The sequence below is a fragment of the Pelodiscus sinensis genome, chromosome 8, assembly GCF_052426305.1.
Source record: "Pelodiscus sinensis isolate ZL-2025 chromosome 8, ASM5242630v1, whole genome shotgun sequence".
In the NCBI taxonomy this organism is placed as follows: Eukaryota; Metazoa; Chordata; order Testudines; family Trionychidae; genus Pelodiscus; species Pelodiscus sinensis.
This window is the reverse complement of record NC_143059.1, coordinates 3,796,810-3,820,550: the sequence shown is the minus strand read 5'-3', so window position 1 is coordinate 3,820,550 and position 23,741 is coordinate 3,796,810. Positions and strand designations below refer to the sequence as shown.

Sequence of the window (23,741 nt, the reverse complement as noted above, 5' to 3'; positions counted from 1 at the left end):
TTAGGCCCGACCATTGTTCTAGTCACCTTTCAGAGCCAAGACCTGCTCGAAAGCACTGAAGATTTGGCTGTACTGTTATCCATGCAGTTCACAAATTTTCTTGAAAATTTGGGAATTTTAGGCTATGAAGTTTTCATATTTGTAAAATGATTCCACTGAAGTTTGGTTACGTAAAAAAAATAATAATGTAGCAAAGAATTTTCTAAACCAAAAATCTCATTTACAGTGCAATAAAATTTACCCAGAAACACATTTTGGGGTTGGGGTGAGGGGTACTGATCATACAGATATATTTTACTACTTCCAGTGCTGTTCTTAAAGGACGTCTGCCATCTCTGCACCCACTGACCTACCTTACAGCACAAGGGATGTGTCCATTGTTCTCTTGTGTCCATGTTCCTCCCGCAGATACCTCTGTCTTTCAAGGGCAGCTGGTGCTCACCATCAGGACTTCTGGACAGGAAATATGAGCCCTGGCAAATTGCACCTGCAGGGGTTGCAAAGTCTGGGCAGCCCTCTTCCACTCTGCCCTGCCTCTGCTTCAGAGGGCAGGGGGCTTGGGCAGCATGGGAGCCGGCAGCAGTGCTGAAAACTCGGCATTGCTCAGGCAAGGAGGGGTGGGGGCTTGGGGAGAGAGGTAGAATGGGGGAGGGCATGTGGGGGGACAGAGTGTAGTGAGGGGCATGGCCTGGGATAGAGGGGCTGTTTAAGGGGCTGTGGTACCTGAGACAGAGGGGGCCCTGTTGGCCAGCATCCCAAAGTCCGCACCAATGTGCAGAAAATGGAGCAAAGTTCAGCCGCCTTCATCTTTAATACAGAAGTGCAGTTTGCAAAATACATCAGCATGATGCTGTTGCGATCATGGACATCTCAGATCACAAGGGAGACCCGAGTGGGGGGGACTTCTCATTTCCATCAGCCGCACCTCCTCGTTACAGAGAAAGTGAGCTCTGAGCTGCATTGTAGCTCATCCGGGACGCTGCTGAGCCGGCAGGTCACACTTTGGTCATCCCTGACATAGGGCCCCAAAGAGAAGAATCAAAAAGGGGAGGGGAAAAAAGCAGGTAAAAACACAATCGCCTAAATGAATGTACTGGCGAGTGGTTTGGTGCCCAATTTGGAACTCGTTGAATGGATGCTCACCATTGTTCTTAACGTCTGGTCCCGGTGAGGCCTACCTCCTGGGGCACCCAAAAAAGGAAAGCACCCCAAATCCAGTCATTTCTGAAAAATTAATCTATTGCGGAGAAGCCAAGCACCGGAAATAATTGGGACAGAACCATAAACAGGGGAACCCCACTAACAAAATGGAACTAGTCCTTCAAAACAGAAGCTAGTCAGTCTTCAGGTTAAAATTGCAAGCAAATTGACACCTCGTTCTCAACTCCCCATATCGTATCCTGTCAGTCGGAAGAAAGCAGCCTGTAGCTGGGCACTGTGAACAAGAAAAGGCCAAGCAGTAACATAGGTGCTTGCTATTTAGTATAAGAACCAACCTTACCATCCCAGATGTCACTGCAAGTCCACAGGAAAACATGGATTTTTGGGAGAATTTCGGAACCTGAAGTAGTTTAGCCAAACATCAGAATATTTTGATTTGGAAATGCTGCCAAGGTGCCCCATGGGAGGTGTAGTTGGGAGCTCCTTATTCTCTTCTGTGGGTTGGGCTTCCTAACTGGACTACATCTCCCATGATGCTCCATTCCTGCGTCTCCTGTGGAATGTAGGTTCTTGGTTCCGCTGCTCAGATGCATTGGGCCAATGGGTTTTCCTTGCTGGATTCATACTGTATTACTCTTCCTTTTCTGAAAAAGCTCTGGAGGCCAAACGACATTGTCAGACGCAACCCATTGGGCTTGGAGAGCTGTAACGGGGACCAGACCAAGGCCCGCAGTGTACATAGAGAAAGTGTGTGCAGGATTTATGAGACTGAAATGCAAAACCCATTTTCAAATGCATCAAAAATAAAAGCCTTTTTTCGAGTGATTCCCAGTAGCTGGTAACGATCTGTAAAATTGCCTTAATTTTTCTGCATCCTTCCTGCTTAGTAATGGCCAGAATGTTGTGGTTTCTGATGGGCCTATAAGAGATTCATTGACAGATCAGTAATCTGGGGATTTCAGGTGATACTTCATCTATTTGTCTGGACCGGTTATTCGTAGAGGAAATGTGCTTCCACATTAATACGCTTGAATATAAAACACAGGTGGCAACTTTCCTTGTTTGATCAAATAACGTAGCGCACGCAGCAGGGATCAAACTGACGACGTCTAGATCGAAAAGCATCAGCTCCCACAGCGTGTATTCAGGTCAGACTCAACAAGGGGGCTGTAACATACTCGACCCTTCTGTAGCTTGGGTTCAGAGACAGACGTGTGACGCACATTGACCGGCGGCTCAGCCATTCATTTTTATAGCTGCGTGTTTGTGTGAGGGATGCCAAACCTTTCCGAGCACCTGAACCATTTTACCAGGCACGCTTGCTGTTGCCCTCCACCTCTCAGTCAGCATGCTTCATTTTGGCTGCCCCACACTGCCACAAGCAGAGTGTGTGCGGGTAAATAAGGCATGGGCAGCTCCCTCGTGCCCAGCAAAGAGATTGATCATTAAAGATCTGCTCCTCTGCTGGCTGATCGGGGCCAAAAGCCACAAGGGAGAACCCCGAGGGTCACCACTGCTTGGACATGGATCCTAGTACGTGGGCTAGTAGGTTGAAGCAACTACATCACGTCGCGACCTCTAAAAAGAAATTGCTTCTGTGTGGAAAGCAGCTTCTGTCCAGTGTGTCCCCCAGTGTTGCTTTCAGCCTCTAACCTTTGCTCTGCTTTCTGGATTTCTTGCTAGTGGGAGAAGTTGCAGATGACGGCCAGTGAGAGGAGGAAGATCATGTGCTCTGTAACATTCCATATCATCGCCATCACCTGCGTGGTGTGGTCTCTGTACGTCCTCATAGACCGGACTGCGGAAGAGATTAAACAGGGACAGACTACTGGTATGTGACTTGGCTTGTATTTCTTATGCCAGCGACTTGACGCAGAGAGGCCCGTTGGTGGAGCAAGAGGATGTTCTTGTTCAACCGTCAGGCTTTAGGAATTAAAAGCAAGCCTGAGGCTCCATCATTCTGAGTACTGGTGGGACTCTAAACCAAGTTAGTTAAACTAGTGCAACGTTGTGTTGGGGCATTCTTAATAGGGATGTAATAGTGTAGTTGATCAATCGACTAACTGATAAGCATAGGCGTATAGGTTAATGCTATGGATTCCACACATTTCCTCCCCAGCCAGCAGTACATTTTTTAGCAGGCTGGCCAGCAGCCTGGCTCAGTCTTGCCTCGCACTACGTCTGGGACCTACCCCACTGCGGCTTTGCATTTAAAGTGTATTAGGAGGTAGGGAGGCGGGCAGCCCAGATCAGTTCCTACTTGCGCCAGATCCAGGAGCTCGCCACTCCCCGCCCCCCATGATAGGAGCTGCTGCCACCCCGGGCTGCTGCCTCTGTATCCGAGGCAGCAGCACAGAGTGGCAGGGGGCTCCTCGGGAGAGGAGCCAGAGTGCAATGGCTGCCGGCCCCACCCCCGGGGACTATAGAATAGTCGAATATCTGCTAAGAATTCATGAGGTTAAACGACTAGTCAATTAACTGAAATTTAGCATTCCTAATTCTTAAGTCAATTTAAACCTGGCTTACTGGTGACATTTGCACCACTAAAATGTATAGGTGTGAGCGAAGCCAGTCTAACCAGATGTAAACTAATAGAAGAGTGAGTTGCACTGTTTTAACTAAATCTGATTTTAAACTGGTACAGCACCTCCAGTGTAGACAAAGCCTAAGTGTTTGCTGCTGTTCATTCCATTAGCCCTGAAGAGTTAGTACTGAGAACCTCATTCTGAGGAATAACGCCTATTCCAAAATAGTTATTTCAAAATAAGGCGTGTGTAGCTGCTCCACTACAGCTATTTCAAAATAGCCCCTCCCCAGGGCCATTCTGACTTATTCCTTCCCAGTGCCTCCTGGGGCTCTAAATCGAGATAGCACTTCTACATTGCAGGGAAGCCTCAAAACGAGTCCGAGGCAGGCCTCCCAAATGTAGACGTGCTATTTCGAAAGAAGCTACTTTGGAATAACTATTCCGGAATAGCCTATTTCAAAATAAGTGTGCAATGTACACGTACCCTAAGAGAATTGTGTATTCAAGTCCCCGTCAGTAAGACAATAGGTTGACACAGGTGTTGCTAAGGACAGAATTTACTGGTGGTGATACATGAGCCAGCCTAAGGGCATGTCTAACAGCAAGGCTAAAGCCGAGATACAACTCCATCAATTGCATCGCTTAAGTCGAAATAGCTTATTTCAGCTTGTGGCGCTGTTTACACAGCAGGAAGTCCGAGGAAGAACACTTTTCCTCCAACTTCTCTTGCTCCTCGTGAAACGAGGGTTACAGGAGTTGGAGTAAGATGGCCTCGAGCTCAAATAATGTCAAATGTCAAAATCACTGCTTGTACTGTAGACGCAGACTATGTTATCATGAAATAACGCTGCTGTGTAGACGTACCCTAGCTCTTACATCTCAAGTTGCATTTGAAGGGTGAGCTAACAGAAAAAGCCTGCAGTTTTTACTTGGCAGCAAAGCACATTTGCTGTGGGAATAATTGAGCGCCAATAAACCTGGAAGCTCACAGTCATTTTTACATGGTCTCTTTTCAGAGTACAGCCGCTCATCAAAATATACATTTCATTGACTTACTGTCACTTTCCATTTTCAGTGCTAGTTTGATTGTACTTGATTTTTGCTCAGTGAAGAGGCTGCTTTGAATGAAAGCATCAAGTCCCTCTCCCATCTGACCGCATCCTCTATGGGCATAGTGAAAATTGGTAGCCTTTTACTGTAAGGGATCGATAGGCTTATGAAAGCACGGGCTTTCCAACCTTTATAGCCTTTGGGTCATTTCAGAGAGATTTTTAGATGAGTGTACATAGGAGCAGCAGGAATATTTAGCACTTAGTACTATATTCAGTTTCAGAATTGAGAAGAAATGAACAATCTCATCATTGGAATGGCTCAGCTGTGTGGCATAGATCCTATACTGCTAGCCACTAATGGGTTTTCATCTGTAATCAGCTGGCAGGGGATCCCTCTATCCCTGCTACTGCTCAGCAGTTCTGAGTGGTCACGTGTGTGCAACCCAGTGGCCAATAAGGCATCCTAGGAGGCCATGGGTTTGTTAGAACATGGCTAATGATGGATCTTGACACTGAATGGATCAGCCTGGTGTCATTATCTTTCCTGCAATGCCCCTGGCCAGCTAATAGTGGAGAGGTTTGGTATGTAAAGGACCGAGGCTGGAGAAGGTTGTGGATATTAGTTGAGGTCACATCTGGAATATTGTGTCCAATTCTGGGGCCCCCACCCGCACTATAGAAGGGATGTGGACGCCCTGGAGAGGGTCCAGTGGAGGGCGACCAAAATGATTAGGGGGCTGGAGCACATGACCTGTGAGGAGAGACTGAGAGATTTCGGTTTGTTTAGTCTGCAGAAGAGAAGAGTGAGGGGGGATTTGATAGCAGCCTTCAACTTCCTGAAGGGAGGTTCCAAAGAGGATGGAGAGAGGCTGTTCTCGGTAGTGACAGATGGCAGAACAAGGAGTAATGGTCTCAAGTTGCAGTGGGGGAGGTCTAGGTGGGATATTAGGAAAAACTATTTCACTAAGAGGGTGAAGAAGCGCTGGGCTGGGTTACCTAGGGAGGTGGTGGAATCTCCATCCCTACAGGTGTTTAAGTCTCAGCTTGACAAAGCCCTGGCTGGGTTGATTTAGTTGGGATTGGTCCTGCCTTGGGCAGGGGGCTGGACTTGATGATCTCCTGAGGTCTCTTCCAGCTCTATGATTCTAAGGTATCCAGTCCTAATGGTCTCTCTGGCTAGCAAAGTTCTGGACAGTCACTGGGACTCATTCACACCGATAAGCGTACTGAGAATACTGCACGTTAACAGCGACAGAATGCTTAGCAAGGGATGTGGCACGTTCTCCGTCATTTACTGCCTTTAAATCCAGGTGGGGAGTCTCTTTCTGAAAGAGATGCTGGAGTTTGACTCCAGGTTCGGGTGTCAGGATCGCTCGGTGGAGCGGTCTGGCCTGTGCTAGGCCTGAAGCCAGTCTAGCCGGTCCCTTCCAACCTCAAAGCCCGTGCATCCGTATGTAGTGTGATCAGAGTGGGCAGGAGAGACTGAACTGCTTGCAAGCTGCAGCTCACACCCTGTGCTCCCAGTGGGATGTTCACAGTTAAAGCAGGGGCTTGGGGTAGAGGGGTTGAGTGGGAACAGACCTGTTCATTGGAAGTGACAAGCTTTCAGAAACCAGATGGTAGCTGTTGGCAAAACAAGGACTGTTTGCGTTAAAGAGACCCGGTGTATTTGTGAAGAGAACTGCCTACCAGGCTTGCACCCGGCACACTTTGAGAATTGGACTGTTCTCTGCGCAAGTCAGGCACCTGACTTACCTTGTCTGTAAAAAGCCCTGCAATGTCTCTGGCAGCTTAATAATAATAAAGGAGCCCATGAGTGGTCACATCAGTTTGATCCCTTACAGGCCCTGCCCTGGATTTTAACCCAAATCCTCAGCCAAAATGTGAGTTTCTGATTGTGACTTACTCCGTGCTGCTCCTTGGAAGTGCAGCGTAACTAACAGTAACGTGGTTCTTTCCTTTCCTTTCCTCCAGGGATTCTAGAGTGGCCATTTTGGACTAAGCTGGTGGTTGTGGCCATTGGCTTCACTGGAGGACTCCTGTTCATGTATGTCCAGTGCAAAGTCTACGTCCAACTGTGGAAGAGACTGAAGGCTTATAACCGAGTGATATACGTGCAGAACTGTCCCGAAACTAGCAAGAAGGGTATCTTTGAAAAACCTGCTCTGATGGAGCCAAATCTTGAACACAAAGAGATGCTTGGGGTCCACCATTCAGATACAAACTCTTCACGTTACACGGAGGCTGAAGACTGTGGTGCAGAAATTCTTCACGTCTGATCTTTGGGGGCTCAGGAGCGGGTGGGTTTCTGTTGGTTTCTGAAGATCTGAAGCATCATTGTTTACTGCAGACTGCTCTACCTTTTTAAAATCGGCTAACAGCCCAGTGCTGGCGGATTAATTTTTTTTAACGTTTTTTATCCCCCTGACACGTGTCAGTATGTTATCATGGTACTATACCTCTCGATGTTTCTTGTCTCAGACTGGCCTGTACAAAGAGACACAGGGGGCTTCACTGGAAGAGGCGGGGTGTCAGAATACGGCAAGTCCAATGTGAACCACCCTCGGCTTTCGAGAGTTGGCTTCTTTTTCAAAGTCTGCTCCCTCCAAACTATCCCATGTGAGATCACGCAAGCCTTGATGAGAAGATGGCTTCAGACATTGAGGACCAGCTGAGAGAGGGGAACGGGAGCCCTAGAATCTAACCTACTGCTAACACTGCCTCTAACATTTCTCGTAGGCAGTAGCTATACGATTATGCTTTACATAAAGGACTCACAAAGCATATGGCACTTTTAAAAGTCTTTATTTTGTAATATACATGTCCAATGAGAATGAAACTTGAAAGAATGTCTCATTTCAAAAGATCCCTTTGTAATACTCACTCTTGATTCACTTCCACCCTATTAGATTTGAAACCTCTTGCCTTATAAAAATCTTATGTGGTTTCCAACACACTCAAGCATAACACTAAAAACTCTGCTTCTTGGGGGAGGGAGGGTTCTTTCAGGAGCAACTTTTTCAAAGACTATTGCACTTGTGACTTGTAAATGGAGAGCAGGGGGGGGTACAAATGTTTGTTGTAATATGTAATGGTTCCAGGGTTCAGTTAAGGGGGTTTTAGGATTTAGTTGTTTTAAATCAACTATAGAGTTGACAGACCTGCACGTACCCCTGATGTAACCTATCATTCCAACTACTGGCAAAGGGGCTTTCATACTTTTTGGTAAAATGTGAGCTCTTCGGGAGGGGGGAAAATTAATACAGCTGTAGTTGGTTTGCTGCTGTTAATGCGGTGTTGTGTGTGTATCACCCGAGAATTTGATGACTTGAAGAGGGATGTTGAGAACTCACAGGGTGTCTGCAGGGTCTCCAGTTTCTCCATGGCTGCCTTCCTGTTTTAAGCCCAAATTTTTATATATTCCTTGGGTCGAGTGATTTTAATTGGTTTGTTTTAAATCTATGACTGGCTCATTGTATGAACTGCTTGATGGAAAGAGGAACACGTATGGAGTCAGGGTGAAGAGTGCTGGGTAGAGCTGTCCAAATGTTTGAAAGTTACATGAGTTTTCTTAGGGATTTATTCTTACAACTGGAGCCAACTTACGGTGCTGTTTGTCTAGAGTCTGGACTTCAGTAAACCAGACCATAGTGCCAGCATCACTGAAGTGGAAAAGTCATCATTAAAAGATATTGCATGAGATTTCTAGTTTAAGCGCTGACTTGCTCTATTCAGGTCCAATCCAACTTCCAAATAAAATCAATGAGAATGTTTTTGTTGACAGTAATGGGAGTTATATCTGAGATACAGGTGAGAGAATTATTCCAGGAGTGGGTGGGTGAGATTCTGTGGCCTGCATTGTGCAGAGGGTCAGACTAGATGATCATAATGGTCCCTTCTGACCTTAAAGTCTATGAGTTGCACTGGACCTTTTGAAATATTGGACCAAATCCCAAAGCTTTATCCAGGGTTTGCTCAATCCTATCTCAGGCAAACTCCCAACGAGCAAGGGTTGGCCCAGTGAAAATGCTGGGCCCTGGAAAAGAAGAGGAGCAGATAAGAAGATTTTTTTCTTAGAATGTGACATTTATTACATGTCTATCTTGATCTTTTGATAAAAATTTGTGGATTTGAGGTAAAGGAAGGAGGAAGCTAAGAGTACGTCAACCATTGGTTTCGTGTGTGTGTGTGTGTGTGTGTGTGTGTGTGTGTGTGTGTGTGTGTGTGTGTGTGTGTGTGTGAAGACTACTGGCCTTGGTCTTTGTTAATAACCTGCACCCTGTTCTTGGGATGCTTTAAACATCACAGGCCTCTGGACAGTCTCTTAAGCTGCACTGGCTTGGACGTCTGTTGCTGTGATGGGTTGCCATGGCGTTCCATACAGGGTCAGTACAGGCAGGCGAAAACCCTCCCTTCCACCATCTAGGCAGCAGCCCTTCTCTCCTCATGCATGCAGAAGCGATTGCTCATGTCTGCCACATTCTAAAGTGCAATTATTCGGGCCGTTTCTGAGCTCCCTCCCTCCCAACGCCCTGTCAGTGTCCACGTTCTGTTCACCAGAATCCGGATCCCATGCTATTTTTATGTTTGGTGAACAGGTTCAGCAAATCTACTCAGGTGGGTTAAATACCAGGTTTTACATGCCTTCGTCGAGTTCTTATTAAATGTTTATACAGGCAAGGCTGCCAGGGTTACCAATTAACATATAGAGTCATCTCCAGGGTGGTGCTGTGTGTGGCAGTTTCATCTGATTCAGGAGCCTTTGAGAAACATTCCTAGACTTAGTTTGATACTGTTGCTTGGGATGTGCCCGCCGGCGTATAATAAAGACGACCCTTCCCTATCTTGTCTTACAAATAAATACTTCCTCATTGAAACAGGCCGAGAGAGAATTCACATGAGATTCTTAACCATCCCATCAGCATCCACGGCCTTTTCCCCAGCTCTTCTTTATAAGCAGAATAAGGGCCTGACATTTCAACCATTACTGGTGTAAATAACCCTCGTGTGGTCCCATGGAAATCTGTACGACTGCTGCTAAGAGTCTGGGCCACAGAATCAGGCCTTTAATTTGTATCTTACTGCTTTTCACCCATCCAGATGATGTGTCTCATGTTGATGCTTTCCTGCCAAGCCCTCTGAAACATCATTTTCCTTCTTTACCACAGTGCCATCTTGTGGCATAAGCAAGTCTAAATGGTACTTTATCACCCTTTGTTAAGGAAGTTCCATGGATCAGTTGCAGCCATCCAACCGCTAATCTCAACTACTGCACGGCTTTCACCCTGGTTCTAAGGAGTCGTAATGTCATTCTCCCTAGATTTGGCTCATGATAATGACCATTCACCATCAAAATGCATATTCCAAGCTCAGCTTACATGACAAACTTGCAAATTATCAGCAAAACTACGGCAGAATTCAGTCTTCTCTTTCTTCTGTGCATCCCCACTGAAGTCAATGGGCCTGCAGAGGTGCAAGTGAGTGCAGAATTTGAGTTGAAGAGAACGGATGCTTAATTTAACGACGACAGCATTATCCATAGACTATTGTGCTGATTGCTCTCTGCATAATAGAAACACTCTGAATTACAATCTACTAGAAAGCCCTCCCACCAACATCTTACTAACTCCTGTCCAGAAAATGTCAGGCTATGCCAAGGAAAATCTCCCTGTGGCATCCTATGCAATATGCCAGCAGGATCACAAAGACACATTAGGTTAGAATTATAAACGTGCGTTCAAGAAGGCTGATCACCTTTATCATATTTTCATGTTTTAAACCCCGAAGTCTCAGGATTCTCCTAAACTGACCCTTTTGGGAGGGGGGTGAGATTTGCTCAGGAGAAATGGGCCTGCAAACTTTGGCTCCGGGCCCGGAGCCACACATTCCTGGAGCTCCGATTCAGGGCGTTGCTTGACGAGGGACAATTCACAAGAATTGACTGAGCCCGTGAAGGGCAGTCGGCTGCGTAACGCTCCTGGAGGAGCCCTTGGATAGTGGTTGTGAAGGAGACTCATCTCCTTCCTTACATTTCTCTCCCCAATAGCTCACCATTTTGGCTCCTTTTCTTGGGCCATTGGCTCCTCCTACTCTCCTCCCTCCTGCTCTTGGGGTATGCAGGGCTGGGAACACTAAAAGTGCCCTGCAGGAAAGGGCAGGAGTTTTACTCCTTTACCCAACTGCCCTGGTCTGGGTTCAAAGTAGGCTCTGGATCCAGAGTCTCCTAAAGTCAAAGGGTTTTGAGATCCAGTTTCTTAGTTGGTAGAGAATGGGCCTAGCCATGAAGGGCAGCCACAGACATGAACTCTTCTCTCCTTCCCACCACTAGTTTAGGTGTGCTTGGAACTGTGGTTCCAATGCAGGCCCATCTCTAATACTCCAATACAGTAAGGGGAAAATCCAAGAGCCAAGACGTTGCTGGCTGGATTTTCACAGCATTATCCTAGATATGCAAGACAAATTTTTTTAAATAAGAGCTTTTATTTGTGGTTTATTATTATGAATACTGTTCAGTTTGAAATATTGCAACATCTGTATATTGCAATGAAGAACCGAAAACTAGAAAGTCTTTGTATAGAAGATAATTGTTAAAAATTGCAGGTGATCTTGTATTTAGATAAAACGTTTGTACATAGGTAATTGTATACTGTTAATCAACTTTACACTGGCATGTGTTGTATAGTTTATACAGGACACTTTACAATTCTGCAGATTTTTTTTTTTTAGTTACTTCGTACATTTCTAGTAACTTAAATGTATAGTTTTGTATCCTTTTCTGTATGTTCATCTTTTCTCAGTATTACCACTTGCAGAATTATTATTATTATTATTATTATTAGTTTCTTAAACTGTAATTGGTTATTTGTGCTGTGAGATGCAGGATTATTGACTGCAGCAATAAAGCATTTCTATAAAAAGTAATTGGTAGAAAATTGTGGGGTTTTTGCAAAGAAAACAGAGGCCCGGTCATCAGAAATGATGAGCTTTTCATGGATTGCATATATGGTTTCATATGGGGAAAAAATACCTGATCTGCGTATAGAGATAGAAATGTAGCCGTGTTAGTCTGGGGTAGCTGAAGCAAAATGCAAGACAATGTAGCACTTTAAAGACTAACAAGATGGTTTATTAGATGATGAGCTTTCGTGGGCCAGACCCACTTCCTCAGATCAAATAGTGGAAGAAAATAGTCACAACCATACATACCAAAGGATACAATTAAAAAAAATGAACACATATGAAAAGGACAAATCACATTTCAGAACAGGAGGGCGATGCGGGGTGGGGGGGAAGGAAGGTAAGTGTCTGTGAATTGATGATATTAGAGGTGGGGAGAGTGGGATGTTTGTGAGTTAATGGTATTAGAGGTGATAATTGGGGAAGCTATCTTGGTAATGGGTAAGATAGTTTGAGTGTTTGTTCATTCCTTTTTGGAGAGTGTCAAATTTTAACATGAATGACAGTTCAGCGGATTCCCTTTCAAGTGCAGATGTAAAAGGTCTTTGTAGCAGAATGCAGGTGGTTAAGTCATTGAGAGAGTGTCCTTTCTGGTTAAAATGGCAAGAAACTGTTTTTTCTTTGTGATCTTGTCTGATATCTGTTTTCAGGGCATTGATTAATGCCCACATCGCTAGCTCCACCTACGCCTCAGCGCGTTCCTCAGACAAGGAGAGACGAGGCCTGCCCCTGCTCCTCTTCATGTGGAGCCCAGTCCAGGAGCATCCCTTAAAGGAAGCTGAGTCCAAGCCTGCAGGAGGCGAAGGAGGCTGCCCTTCAGATGAGTTTCCTAAAAATGACGTGACCTGCCAAATGGATGTGAATTTGCACTACAGATGCAGGGGCAAAACCGCGGGTATGACTGGGAGCTCTGTGTCTGGGGACAGTCTGAGGTAGGGGCCTCTAGAGGGCAATGTGAGACCACGTTTAGATCACTGACGACACGCTGCACATTTCTGAGGGAAACCTGGGCCGCCAGAGGGCTCTGTGAGCAAGGCAGATGCAGGTGCCGTGAGCTCCAAAACAGCCCATGGGGAATCCCCGAACACTGTCTCTTAAACCACCTCTCACCCCCAAGAAAAATTGTGTCTGACTAGTGCATCCCTACAATGCTCTCCAGCTCTGCACCTTCCTCGCTGAATCCAAAAGCACTGAAAAAACAGAGAAAATGCACCTCTCCCGCCCTGCTTCCACACCCACAATGGAGCGCGTGCCGGATAGAACACGGCTGACGGCTGTCCTACAGCCAGTGGCCACAAATACTCTTCTCGTTTTAAATCTGTTTTTCCACCCTACAGGCCACCTTGGATGAGATTAATTTTCAAGATGTGGGGGAACGGTGGATTTATACAGGTTACATATGATACTTTGTCTTATTCCCTATCCTTTTTTAATGACTTCGAATAGCCAGTTTGCTTTTTGACTGTCGCTGCGCCCTGAGTGGGTGTTTTCAGAGAACTCTCCACAGTGACTCCACTGTCTTTCTCTTCGGAGTGGCAAGACCCTGTCATTTCATAAGTGGAGCTGGGATTATGGTTTCCAGTGTGCATTACTGTGCATTGAGCAAAGGGCTTCTGGAAAGAAGATTGCCACTGTTCAATACATGGAGCAATACATTATATGCAGCACAGTCCGATGTTAATGTACAACGTCTACAGCAGTAGCTAACCGATACTTAGCTGAAGATGAAATCTGTAAATAAGCCTTAAGTAACTTTGTGGTTGGTAGATTCTCTGCCACAGATCTCTGACTCTCAGAAGGGACTTTTAGAGACCCCTGCAAGAGGTTCTGGGGGGAGGGGCAGGAGGGAAGGGCAGCTTCTAGCCCTCCCCCAGGATAAAGACCCTGGTATTGGCAGCTTCTGCCCCTCCCTCTGGCAGTATCAAACACACTTAGCACCTGTCTCAGGCAGTGAAGCTTTATGCTTCTCTCACTGGTACCTCAGGTAGGCCTAGGAGTGAGACCAGGGGCTAACCAAGTTCAGAGCAGGGCTGACAGGAGTGGGAGACAGGTGTGCACCAGCCCCGTTTACCCCAGCTGTGTACCATTCTCCAGCCTTAATCTATGCTTCAGTTGGCACCAGGTCTCCCAGGATACTTGCTGACAGAGGGCGATGACTTCGTGGGCACTGAAGCTTTCCCATGATGATTAATATTTGTGCTGCATTAGGGAGAATGCAAGGCGCAAACACAGTCAAATGGAGTTCATTCCTAGTTTGTCAGTATCTAGTAAACTTTGTTGGCCCTAGATAAACTTGTTGACTCAGAAGAATTGAGAGCCGCTATTGGCTATTTGCTTGCCACTGTCTGTTTTGCAGGCACAATATATAAAGTGTGGGCTCTGACGTATAAAATATTCCCTGGTCAGACCCAAGAGCTGTTGCTACTCGCGACAATGGAACCGCTGGGAGCAACCACGGTGTTCCTGGTCATTTGTGTCTCTTGCCTTCTCTTCTTTTCAGTACGGAGGAAGACGTCTGGAAGTGGGAAGCTGCCGCCCGGCCCTGTGGCTTTTCCCTTCATCGGAAATGCCCTGCAGCTGAATTTGAAAAACGTGCCTGACTCAATACATAAGGTAAGGGCGTCTTCTCCATATCCACGGCTGTGGCTCAGGTGGGTGCAAAGCAGAGCCCGGGGAAAGAGAGCACTGACGTTTCTGGGGATTGCGCAACCGGTATTGAAGACCAAGGTTACGTCTACATTGCGCATCCTTGAGCAAGAAGATATGCAAATGAGGTCTGGCAATTAATATTGCGACACCTCACTTGCATACCTAATGAGCCGCCATTTTGTGCAAGGGGAGCAGTCTGCACTGTTCTTCTTGTGAAAAAAACCCCTCTTGCGCATCAGACGTTCTGCCGCATACATAGACATAGCCTGAATGTTTGATCCCTATCTGTGTCTGACTTGGTTGGGCAAGAAAGATTGGTTGGGCAGACTAATGGTTAAATCAGAGGCCGTGGTGGTTGTGACCATGGTAACGGGGCATGGCCCAGTCAGACCTTGCTTCTATTGACTTACAGACTTGTTTTGATCCCTCCTTCCCTACTTGCTCAGGATAGCTGTAACTTTGAATGAATGCTCTATGTGTTAACAGTGTGATCTTCCTTACCCCCTTATCCATTCCCGTTTGCTCTGAAGCAGGCGTTTGGGTCACATCTCCCTTGTAAATTGCTGATTCAAGGAGTTTTGTGATCTGAGAACGATCTACATCAACTATAAAACTGTAAACGGGCGGGTATCGTATTCATCACAGGATTATGATTGCGCATTCTGTGGGTGTTCACGTTACTAAATCAGGTTTAAAGGGGTGCTCTAATTGGTAAGTGTATCTACAGACTGACTACGATAGAAAGGTGAACCTGTAGTTAGCGTGTTGCTCGCTCGCATCCCCGGGGGTTCTGAGATGGAGCAAGTACACGCCGCCTGTTCTTTTCTAACAATATTTCATCTGGAAGGTTAGATACAACCTCTTCCTGGCAACATGTTGTTTTTATTTTCTCGGGGAAGCCAAAACACGCCCCCTGAGACGTGCTGCCGACTGTACAGGCTCTCCTGCAATGGGGAGGGCAGTCTAGTGGGTTAGGCAGGGACCTGGCAGTCAGCGGCCCTGGGTTCTAGTCACAGCTCCGTCACTGATTCCTGGGGAAGCCACACCGATTCTTAGTGTGTTTCCCATGTGTAAAACGGATCTAATGAGACTTCGCCCTTTTCACCAGACAAGAGTCACGCCTGGACCGTGGCTCTGCTCTGTCAAGTTGGCATAGCCCTCCCTGGGGGAGATGCCGACATGACAGTGGAAGGGCTCCCCTCTTCTCCCTGTGCACGGACAGGGGTGAAGGGCCTGATGGGGGAACTCAGGTCCAGTGCTCGGGGGGACTTGCCAAGTCTTGGCTGCTGCTCCAGAGGGAGAGACCGACTCTGTATCCCAGGGTGAGGCAGACCCAAGAGGTAAAGGGCCCTGCCCCAGAACACCCTCTAGTGTGGTGCTTTAGGGCAAAGATTGGGGAGACCCAGTTTCAGATCCCTTCATTACGTTACGTACGGGGTGGCGGAGTTAAAACCGACTGTCCCACACCCCAAGTGAATGCCATCCCCACTAAGCAATGTCAGGGGAGAGGTGTTTGGGGGAGTTAAAACTCTGGCTGTCAGCAATAAAGGGGACACCTAGAGCCCCATCACCAGGCCTCGGGCTCTCTTTCCTGCCCCCTGCCAATACCACACTGGGATGTGGGGGTCTGGGTCTGGCTGTCAGCCCCAGGAGTTGGCAGCAGCTGCCGGTAAGGGTACCAATGTGGGACAAACGCTTACTATATCGATGAATATCCCTGTCACAGTGCCGCCCTTTCTTCTCGGTCGGTGCGGCGCTGCTTTCAGAGCTGGGCACAAGCCAGCAGCGGCTACTGCTCTGCTGTGGCTTCAGAGTTGGATGGGGTCTATGCATTTATGGGGGTGGCCATAAAAACCCCAGACACAAAGAAAGGGGGCATGATGAGTGTGAGAACCACTGGCCTAGAGAGGTAAGTGTGGGGGATCGCAGGTATCTATTTTGGACTTAGTCGCTTACTTCCCTTTTTAGGAGTAATGAGATCTGCTCACGTTCTTACTTACGTGGCTATAGTAAAAAGGGATTGGTCCTTTGTGTTACTTGTTTACAGATCAGTGCGAAGTACGGCCCTGTTTTCACACTAAGCTTTGGCTCGGAGCGGATTGTGATACTGTGTGGGCATGAGGCTGTGAAGGAAGCTCTAATAGATCAAGGGGAGGATTTCAGTGGAAGAGGAAAACTGCCACTAGCAGACGTGCTGGCCAAAGGAACAGGTACGTGTCTAGGTGCTGCGGCATGTCGCTCGGCTGTTCTCTGGTATGGAGATGATGATCGAGAAGACAGCTGGTCCTCCATTTAGTCCTGGTCTTTGAAGGAGTCTAACTTTAGACCCCTCTGTACGTCTCAGTGTATTTCAGATTTTTTACATGGTCCCGCTCTAGTTGCTGTGACCATTTACGCTGTGCCAGAGAACAAAATGTGGTCATAAGGCATGACCGCTAATGGGATTGTTTGCCAGTTCATAATTGCTATTAACAGCAAAGAGATCGAGGTGCAGGGTTTTGCTGCAAATACATATCAGCGTCAGGTAGGATCTCTAGCAGAACATCAATGCAACCATGTCTGAGTTCATGGTGAATCTTTCAATGACCACTCTTTCCTTCGGTTAGAAAACTGGGGCAATTGAGTCTGTCCCGTTCCTCCTCCCACCTCATTCCTGTCTCCTCCTGTTTCCAGGCATTGTTTTCAGCAACGGGGAGCAGTGGAAGCACCTTCGCCGATTTGCCCTCACCACCCTGAGAAATTTTGGGATGGGGAAGAAGAGCATTGAGATGCGAATCCAAGAGGAAGCCCGTTTTCTAGTGGAAAGGCTAAGAAACACGCACGGTGGGGATTCGCAGAGTCAGCTAAAGACTTTTGTTTTTCTCTGTCTGGGATATTGACTTTGGTTCAGCCATCTTGTAACTCCAGCCATTAGTGGTACATATGTCACCATGGGCTTTTCCTATCCTCTCAGACCCTCCGTCCACCAGGGGCCTTTTCTATCCGCCCAAAATGCCCCTAGTGCCAGGGAGCTTTTATTCTCTTCCCTCCCCCGCTCCCCCCCCCCCCCCACATGAATATTAGATACCACCTTTTTGTCCTGGGGCCACAAGATCCAGAACTTCCCAGTGGCTGTGCGGCTCATGGTGAATATACTGAATTAAACACTGAACTCTGGTTTTCTTTTGCTCCAGGGCAGCCCTTTGACCCTACCATCTGCCTCACGCACACCGTCTCCAATGTCATCTGCTCTATCGTCTTTGGGGATCGGTTTGACTATGAAGATCAGAAATTTCTGACTTTAATTAATCTCCTAGAGGAAAACAATGATCTCTTCAGGTCTGTTCTGGTACAGGTGTGTTCAGGAGTTTCTTCCGCTCTTCTTCTTTGTAACTAGGGAAGGGGGAGAGATTTTTTTTTTTCTTTTACTGTTCATTTTCCTTAAATGATTGTTATCTCCGTTTTCCATAATGTTCCTGTTCTTGTTCGGCTGCCTACCAAACCCAGCCTCAAACTTGTTTCTTGGTATTATTTAAATTCCCACAAAAACAATTCATTGGCTCTGAATTACGTTTGCTCAAGGACGCCCTGTTCCAGCACAATTGGTAAAAATCCAGGAAATTGCCAATTAAAAGATGAGAGTCCAGACAATTACAGTTCATTTAGATTCACAATGGGCTACCTGAATATGCTCGTATTCCCCACCTGCAATGCAAACGCCTTTTCATTTTCGAGACACAGCTACCCAGCACCTACATTGCAGAAAACCTCACAAATGCATGACCCTGTGTAAATGATCTGCTGGCATAACTCAGTCAAAATCACTGGTCATCTAGTCCAGACCATGCCCAAGCATGGGGATGTCTTTGTGTTGGAAGTAACAGTTTATTTGAATGGCTAAATCCAAACAAGGCTGCAGTTTATTGGAGGAAATACGTGTATATGGAATAGAATGAGTCAGTGATGCTTGCAAAGTTCTTCAGGTTACTTTTGGGCATGAAGATAGCACAGAACTATTTTATTGTTGTGTCATCATTGAGTCGGTTGGGTAAACACAGTGATTATTTGTTGTGTCCAGATCAGTCACGAGGTGCTTTTCCTTCCATCATTATAGGTGTACAATTTTTTCCCAACTTTTATGTCTTACCTTCCGGGCCCTCACAAGAAGATACTTAAAAATTCTCAGGAGCTCATTAGTTTTGTTCGAGAGATAATTAAGATGCACAAGGAGTCTCTGGATCCCAGCTGCCCTCGGGACTTCATCGATGCATTCCTCATCAAAATGGAAGAGGTATGTGAGGGCATCAGATGTGGGATGGACTCTGCCTATCCTGGATATTTCTATCTCTGAAAGAAGACCTGCTTTGTGAACCTGGGATGTACGTTCTAATAGCCCCAACCTGCTTATCTCGTTTGTGTGAGCAATGCTGATGGGAATACCCCAGAGGGTAAGACAGGCCAATATCTTGATCCATAACTAACACCAATTCTTCCTTCTCTCATCGATGAGACGCTCCTTCTTTGTGATGTCACAAAGCCCTCACAGCTGTTCGGTATGAATCATAGAATCCTAGAACACTGGAATTGGAAGGGACCTTGGGAGGCCATCGAGTCCAGTCCCCTGCCTCCATGGCAGGACCAAGCAGTATCTAGATCAGAGGTGGCCAACCTGTTATAGACAAAGAGCCAAAATGTGTGTGCCTATAGCGCAATGAGCCAGGGGGAAGGAAAGTTGTCCAAAAAAAAAAAAGACTGCCCCAAACCCCCAGCCACATTTGGTTGTTCAGGGGGAAAAAATGGGGCTGCCCCTTTTAATAAATGCAGTTACAGGCTTTTTTTTGGCCATATCAGGCTCCTGCTGGCCACCACTGTCTTGAAAAATCCATTTTGAATGGCCGCGCAAGATGGCTCCCCTACTGTGATGAGCACAGGCAGCAGGGGGCCATTTTCAGGGGCACAGGGGCAGCTTCAGGAGCCACACTTTGGGGAGGGGGGAAAGAGCCCCGTGCGGCTTGTGAGTCGTAGATTGGCCATGGCTCAGCTAGATCATCCCTGACAGGTGTCTGTCTAACCTGTTCTTAAATATCTCCAGGAATGGAGACTCCACAATCCCCGTGGGCAATTTATTCCAGTGTTTGACCACCCTAACAGTTAATTAGGAAGTTTTTCCTAATGTCCAACCTAAACCTCCCTTGCTGCAATTTAAACCCATTGCATCTTGCCCTGTCCTCAGAGGCCAAGGAGAACAATTGTTTTTTTTGTTTTTTTTTAAAATTCAGCATAGACATGTCTTATAAGCACAGAGCACCTGAACGTATTTTTAGTAAGTGAGTGGACAGAGGCGCTTTTACTGCTGTGTTAGCATCAGTGGGATTAGCACAAGAAAGCAGTTGCAAATGGCAGCCTTTGCCCGCACCTACAGACCTATTTTCCTACTACCAGCTTAATTTAGAAACACGTTCTGCAAATCCCCTGCAGTATTGTGCAACAGCAGCCTCTTGGGCATTCCATCAGGGCATCCCTGGGTCAGCAGGTAGCCAGGTATTTCAGTGGGGATTTTGCTTCCTTTGGTGCACGGTCTAGACAGTATTTGGTCCTGCCAGGAGAGCAGGGGACTGGACTCAATGACCTCTCGAGGTCCCTTCCAGTTCTAGTATTCTATGATTCTATCAAACTGACTCTATTGGGCTCCCAGGATAAAAATGACTTAGAAATATTTGGTTTCCTCTCTAGTTCTAGGTTTTCCAGCCAGTCGTGCTTCTAAGGTGAACAAAATAGGAAAGCAAAGGAAAGCAGCCAGAAGTGTAATGTGAGCAGTTAGAAATACAGATGGAAACTAACCTGAAATGCTCCAGAAGTCTCAGAGGGGTGGCCATGTTAGTCTGTAACGGGGAAAACGTAAAAACAAGGAGCACCTTAGAGACTAGCAAGACACGTGGACGGTATCACGAGCTTTCGTGGGCACAGCCCAGTTCTTCAGATGAACCAGTTCTCCTCTCTTACAAAGATCACAGATTTCCCTTGCAATATGCCCCCAAAATCTGTGCTCACAGTGCTACTGCAATGGTCAGGGCTGGAGCCTGGTTTTGGTGAAGGATTTTCATAAAGACACCAGATGGGTCACAGAGCAGGGAGAAGATGAGGGGTTGGGCCTGTGTGACCGTCTTCCCCTGGTGATCAAACAACTCTAACAAAACTCTCTTCAGGAACGACAGAACGGCCAGTCGGTTTTTAACACTGATAACTTGGTAAGAAGCACGATAGATTTATTCCTGGCTGGAACAGGGACCACCAGCACCACCCTGAGACACGGATTGCTGCTGCTTCTGAAATACCCAGACGTAGAAGGTACCACCCAGAGAGACGCACACCATTTTTAGATTTGGGGAAATGAGGGGATTGCAGGTCTCCAGGGATGTCAGACCCCTGGCCCTCTAGTCACCAGATCAAATCTAGCTTCGGCTGCAGGTGGTGCATCTCACCACGGTGTAGGCTGGTCAGTGGATGACCAGCCCAGTGCTAATTCTTACCTCACGAGCTGCCTCCGAGGATCATTGTTTCCACTGGGGTGGAATCTTATGTCTCAATCCTTTGCTTAGCAGCTTATGTGGACTAGCGATACCATGACACTGTGCTCTGTGCTATAGTATCACCGTGCTATAGGTACATTGTTGGTCCTTTCTCCTAGATACCATGTACAGTAGCTTCTGGGAAATCCAAAACAGTTTTGCGATAGTCCCAATATTAGACCTGTGTATGTCTGGCAATGTGTCAGAAAGTACGAAAATCCTGGTCTTTAGCTTTATAGTGAACATCGTTAATTTGGATACAGAGAAAGTTCACGAAGAGATTGACCGTGTGATTGGCCGAAACCGAAGCCCCTGCATGGTGGACAGAAGCCAGATGCCCTACACAGATGCCGTGATCCATGAGATCCAGAGATTTGTTAACCTGGTCCCCTTCAGCCTCCCACACGCAGTGACCAAAGACGTTCGCTTCAGAGAATATGTTATCCCCAAGGTTCGTACTAATGTTTCTCTGAAAAATCCAGATTTTCTATCTTTTCCCTTTTGAAGTATTCACAGTAGAAATGTTTGGAACGTGGCAGGTGTTTTTTTCACAATTACCAACAATTTTCCAGTTTTGACTGGCATGAAGAACCCTGTGTTCTGCAGGCTGAACTGCCCTTCCAGAAGAAAGGTTTAGAACCATGTTGACCTTTTTAGATATGGAATTGACGTCAGGTAGAGTGTCAGGTAGTCCTCTTCTAGGGTCAGTTTCTGGAGTGGTTCCATCCTCATCAAGCTTTAGACGTACTGAGGTGTTAATATGCCCCACAACTCAGGGCCTAGCTTGCCAATGAGTTTCACTTTGAGCAGTATAGGGCATTTTCAGCATTATTATGTTGCTGTTAGTTATGAGGAAATGATTGGTGTGATGAGTAAATTATAAAGACAAGGGAAATTCAAATGCTTCCGACAATGGGCGGAAAGATGCATCAAATATTTCCGACTTTCCAATGAGATTCCAGGGGCTCATTGTTCCAGGTGGGCTGCGGTTTGGTGGGGTTACCTTTTCTCATGGGATTAGAGTGTTTCTACTTCTGGCTGAAGGCATGAACTTCCAGGGGATGCAAAAGGGCATGAAGGAAAGAAAAATGTGTCTTGCTGGCCAGCTCAGTGAATTCTGGAGAGTTTTCCCTGTGGACTCTAGCCACTTACACTTTCTTTATCTGTGCTTACTAAACCAGGGCACTACAGTATTCCCATCTCTGGAATCAGTCCTACGTGACAGCAAGGAATTCCCAAACCCAGAGCAATTTAACCCAGGACATTTTTTGGATGAAAATGGTGCTTTTAAGAAGAGTGACTTCTTCATGCCTTTTTCTGCAGGTAAAATATTTATTTCAGTTTCCAGACCATTCTTTCTTAGCTTTGTCTTGAGTATACAAAGAGTCCTCAAATTGTAGTTTGCAGAGCATTTTCGGGCTATCCCTTAAGCAAAAAAAATATATATATATTGTATCTCACATCCTTTGTAACAGTATTTAAAGTAGGTTGCAAAGAAAGATCTTCTGCATCTTCAAAATTCCTTTTTCGTTGCAGGGAAACGAATATGCGTGGGAGAGGGGCTGGCTAGGATGGAGCTCTTTTTGGTCCTGACAGTGATTTTGCAGAATTTTACCTTGAAACCTCTCATTGACCCCAAAGACATTGATGTAACTTCGATCCCAAGTCCTGTGATATTTGCACCAAAACCATACCGGCTCTGTGTTTTGCCTCGATAGAGACCGTGAAAAGCCACCTTAGTGTCCTAGACAGGTGCAGGAATCTGATTGTCTGTGATCTTGGTCTCGTTAGCGCAGTGACACAAATGAACTCCTTGTCTTAAACCAGCCAGATAAATAACCTGTTTTTTAAGCAACTGTGATTTATCAAAATTAAGTGCAATACCAAATAATAACTACCTGTTTGACTCTGAAGGCATGAACCCAGCAGTGTTCTCAAATGAGCACCGGTGTGACTCTGCTCTTGACATAAGCTGGATATGTTTTCAGTTCAGTTGTGATGCAGTTGGCAATGCTGGAGACTTCTTTCGACAGCCACGAAAGCTGCTTTCTTTTACAAGGGGCTAGTTACACTGTCCAGCTCTTGAGCTCTGATCAGCCAATCAGAGCTAACTGTGACGATGTAATGCCTGTGATTGGACGTTCTGCTGCGATGTGACACGTTTCTGAATTAGTGGGCTGACCTAGCATTCTCCTTCCCTTGTTGTTCATGTAATTTCAATGATGGTCTATTAAACTATTAACTATGACCTATTAAACTTTCACTTAATAAAGATTTTTCTTATTCCTCCAGCTCACTCCCATGCTCCTTTGTGTTTATTCAATTTACATCCTTATCACAGCTGTACAAGTCACTGCAGGTGAGGCACTTGATCAGGGTATATCTAGATTGCCCGCAGCATTCGAAAGAAGATATGCAAATGTGGCGCAAATTTGCATATCTTCTGATTCCTTTTTTGGAAGAGTTTTTTTTTCGGGAAAAAAAAGCAGTCTAGACACGGTTCTTTCGAAAAAATCCCTTTTTTCAAAGAACCCTCATTTTTTTTAGGAAGAAGGGTTGTTTTGAAAAGGGTTTTTTCCCCTAAAGAACCACAGCTAGATTGTTTTGGTTTAAAAAAAAAAAAAAAAAAAAAACTTCTGAAAACGGGATGGGAAAAAGATTTTCAAATGTGCGTCAAAGTTGCATATCTTTCGAAAGCTGCGGGCAGTCTAGACGCGCCCTCAGCATCAAGTCATGGACCCTGCTGCCTCTGCGCACGGAGTACATGTCCCTCTCCCTGGCTTCGTTCACAAAGTACCTGCTCAGCTCCTGTAAATCCCTTCATAAAAACAACCCTTACCTTTGCTC

The 23,741-nt window shown here is 46.2% G+C and overlaps 2 protein-coding genes across 5 annotated transcripts in view; both read left to right on the top strand.

The window, feature by feature from the left end:
• The window catches only part of MARCHF8 (membrane associated ring-CH-type finger 8), a 112,142-nt gene extending 100,481 nt beyond the window's left edge, over positions 1 to 11,661 (top strand). For all 4 annotated transcript variants that reach the window (XM_075935710.2, XM_089780025.1, XM_075935713.2 and 1 more), the window contains 2 exons: positions 2,845 to 2,992; positions 6,715 to 11,661. In XM_075935710.2, coding sequence (XP_075791825.1) covers positions 2,845 to 2,992; positions 6,715 to 7,019 — 453 coding nt within the window. In that variant the 3' untranslated portion in view covers positions 7,020 to 11,661. The remainder of the gene's footprint in view (positions 1 to 2,844; positions 2,993 to 6,714) is intronic.
• Positions 11,662 to 14,079: 2,418 nt separating this feature from the next.
• Positions 14,080 to 23,185, top strand: LOC102463015 (cytochrome P450 2H2). Its single transcript, XM_075935714.2, has 9 exons — positions 14,080 to 14,310; positions 16,394 to 16,556; positions 17,020 to 17,169; positions 17,520 to 17,680; positions 18,440 to 18,616; positions 20,532 to 20,673; positions 21,158 to 21,345; positions 22,076 to 22,217; positions 22,431 to 23,185. Exons 1-9 carry the CDS (start codon positions 14,131 to 14,133, stop codon positions 22,610 to 22,612), a joined length of 1,485 nt encoding a protein of 494 aa, XP_075791829.2. The 5' UTR covers positions 14,080 to 14,130; the 3' UTR covers positions 22,613 to 23,185.
• The last annotated feature ends 556 nt before the right edge of the window (positions 23,186 to 23,741 follow it).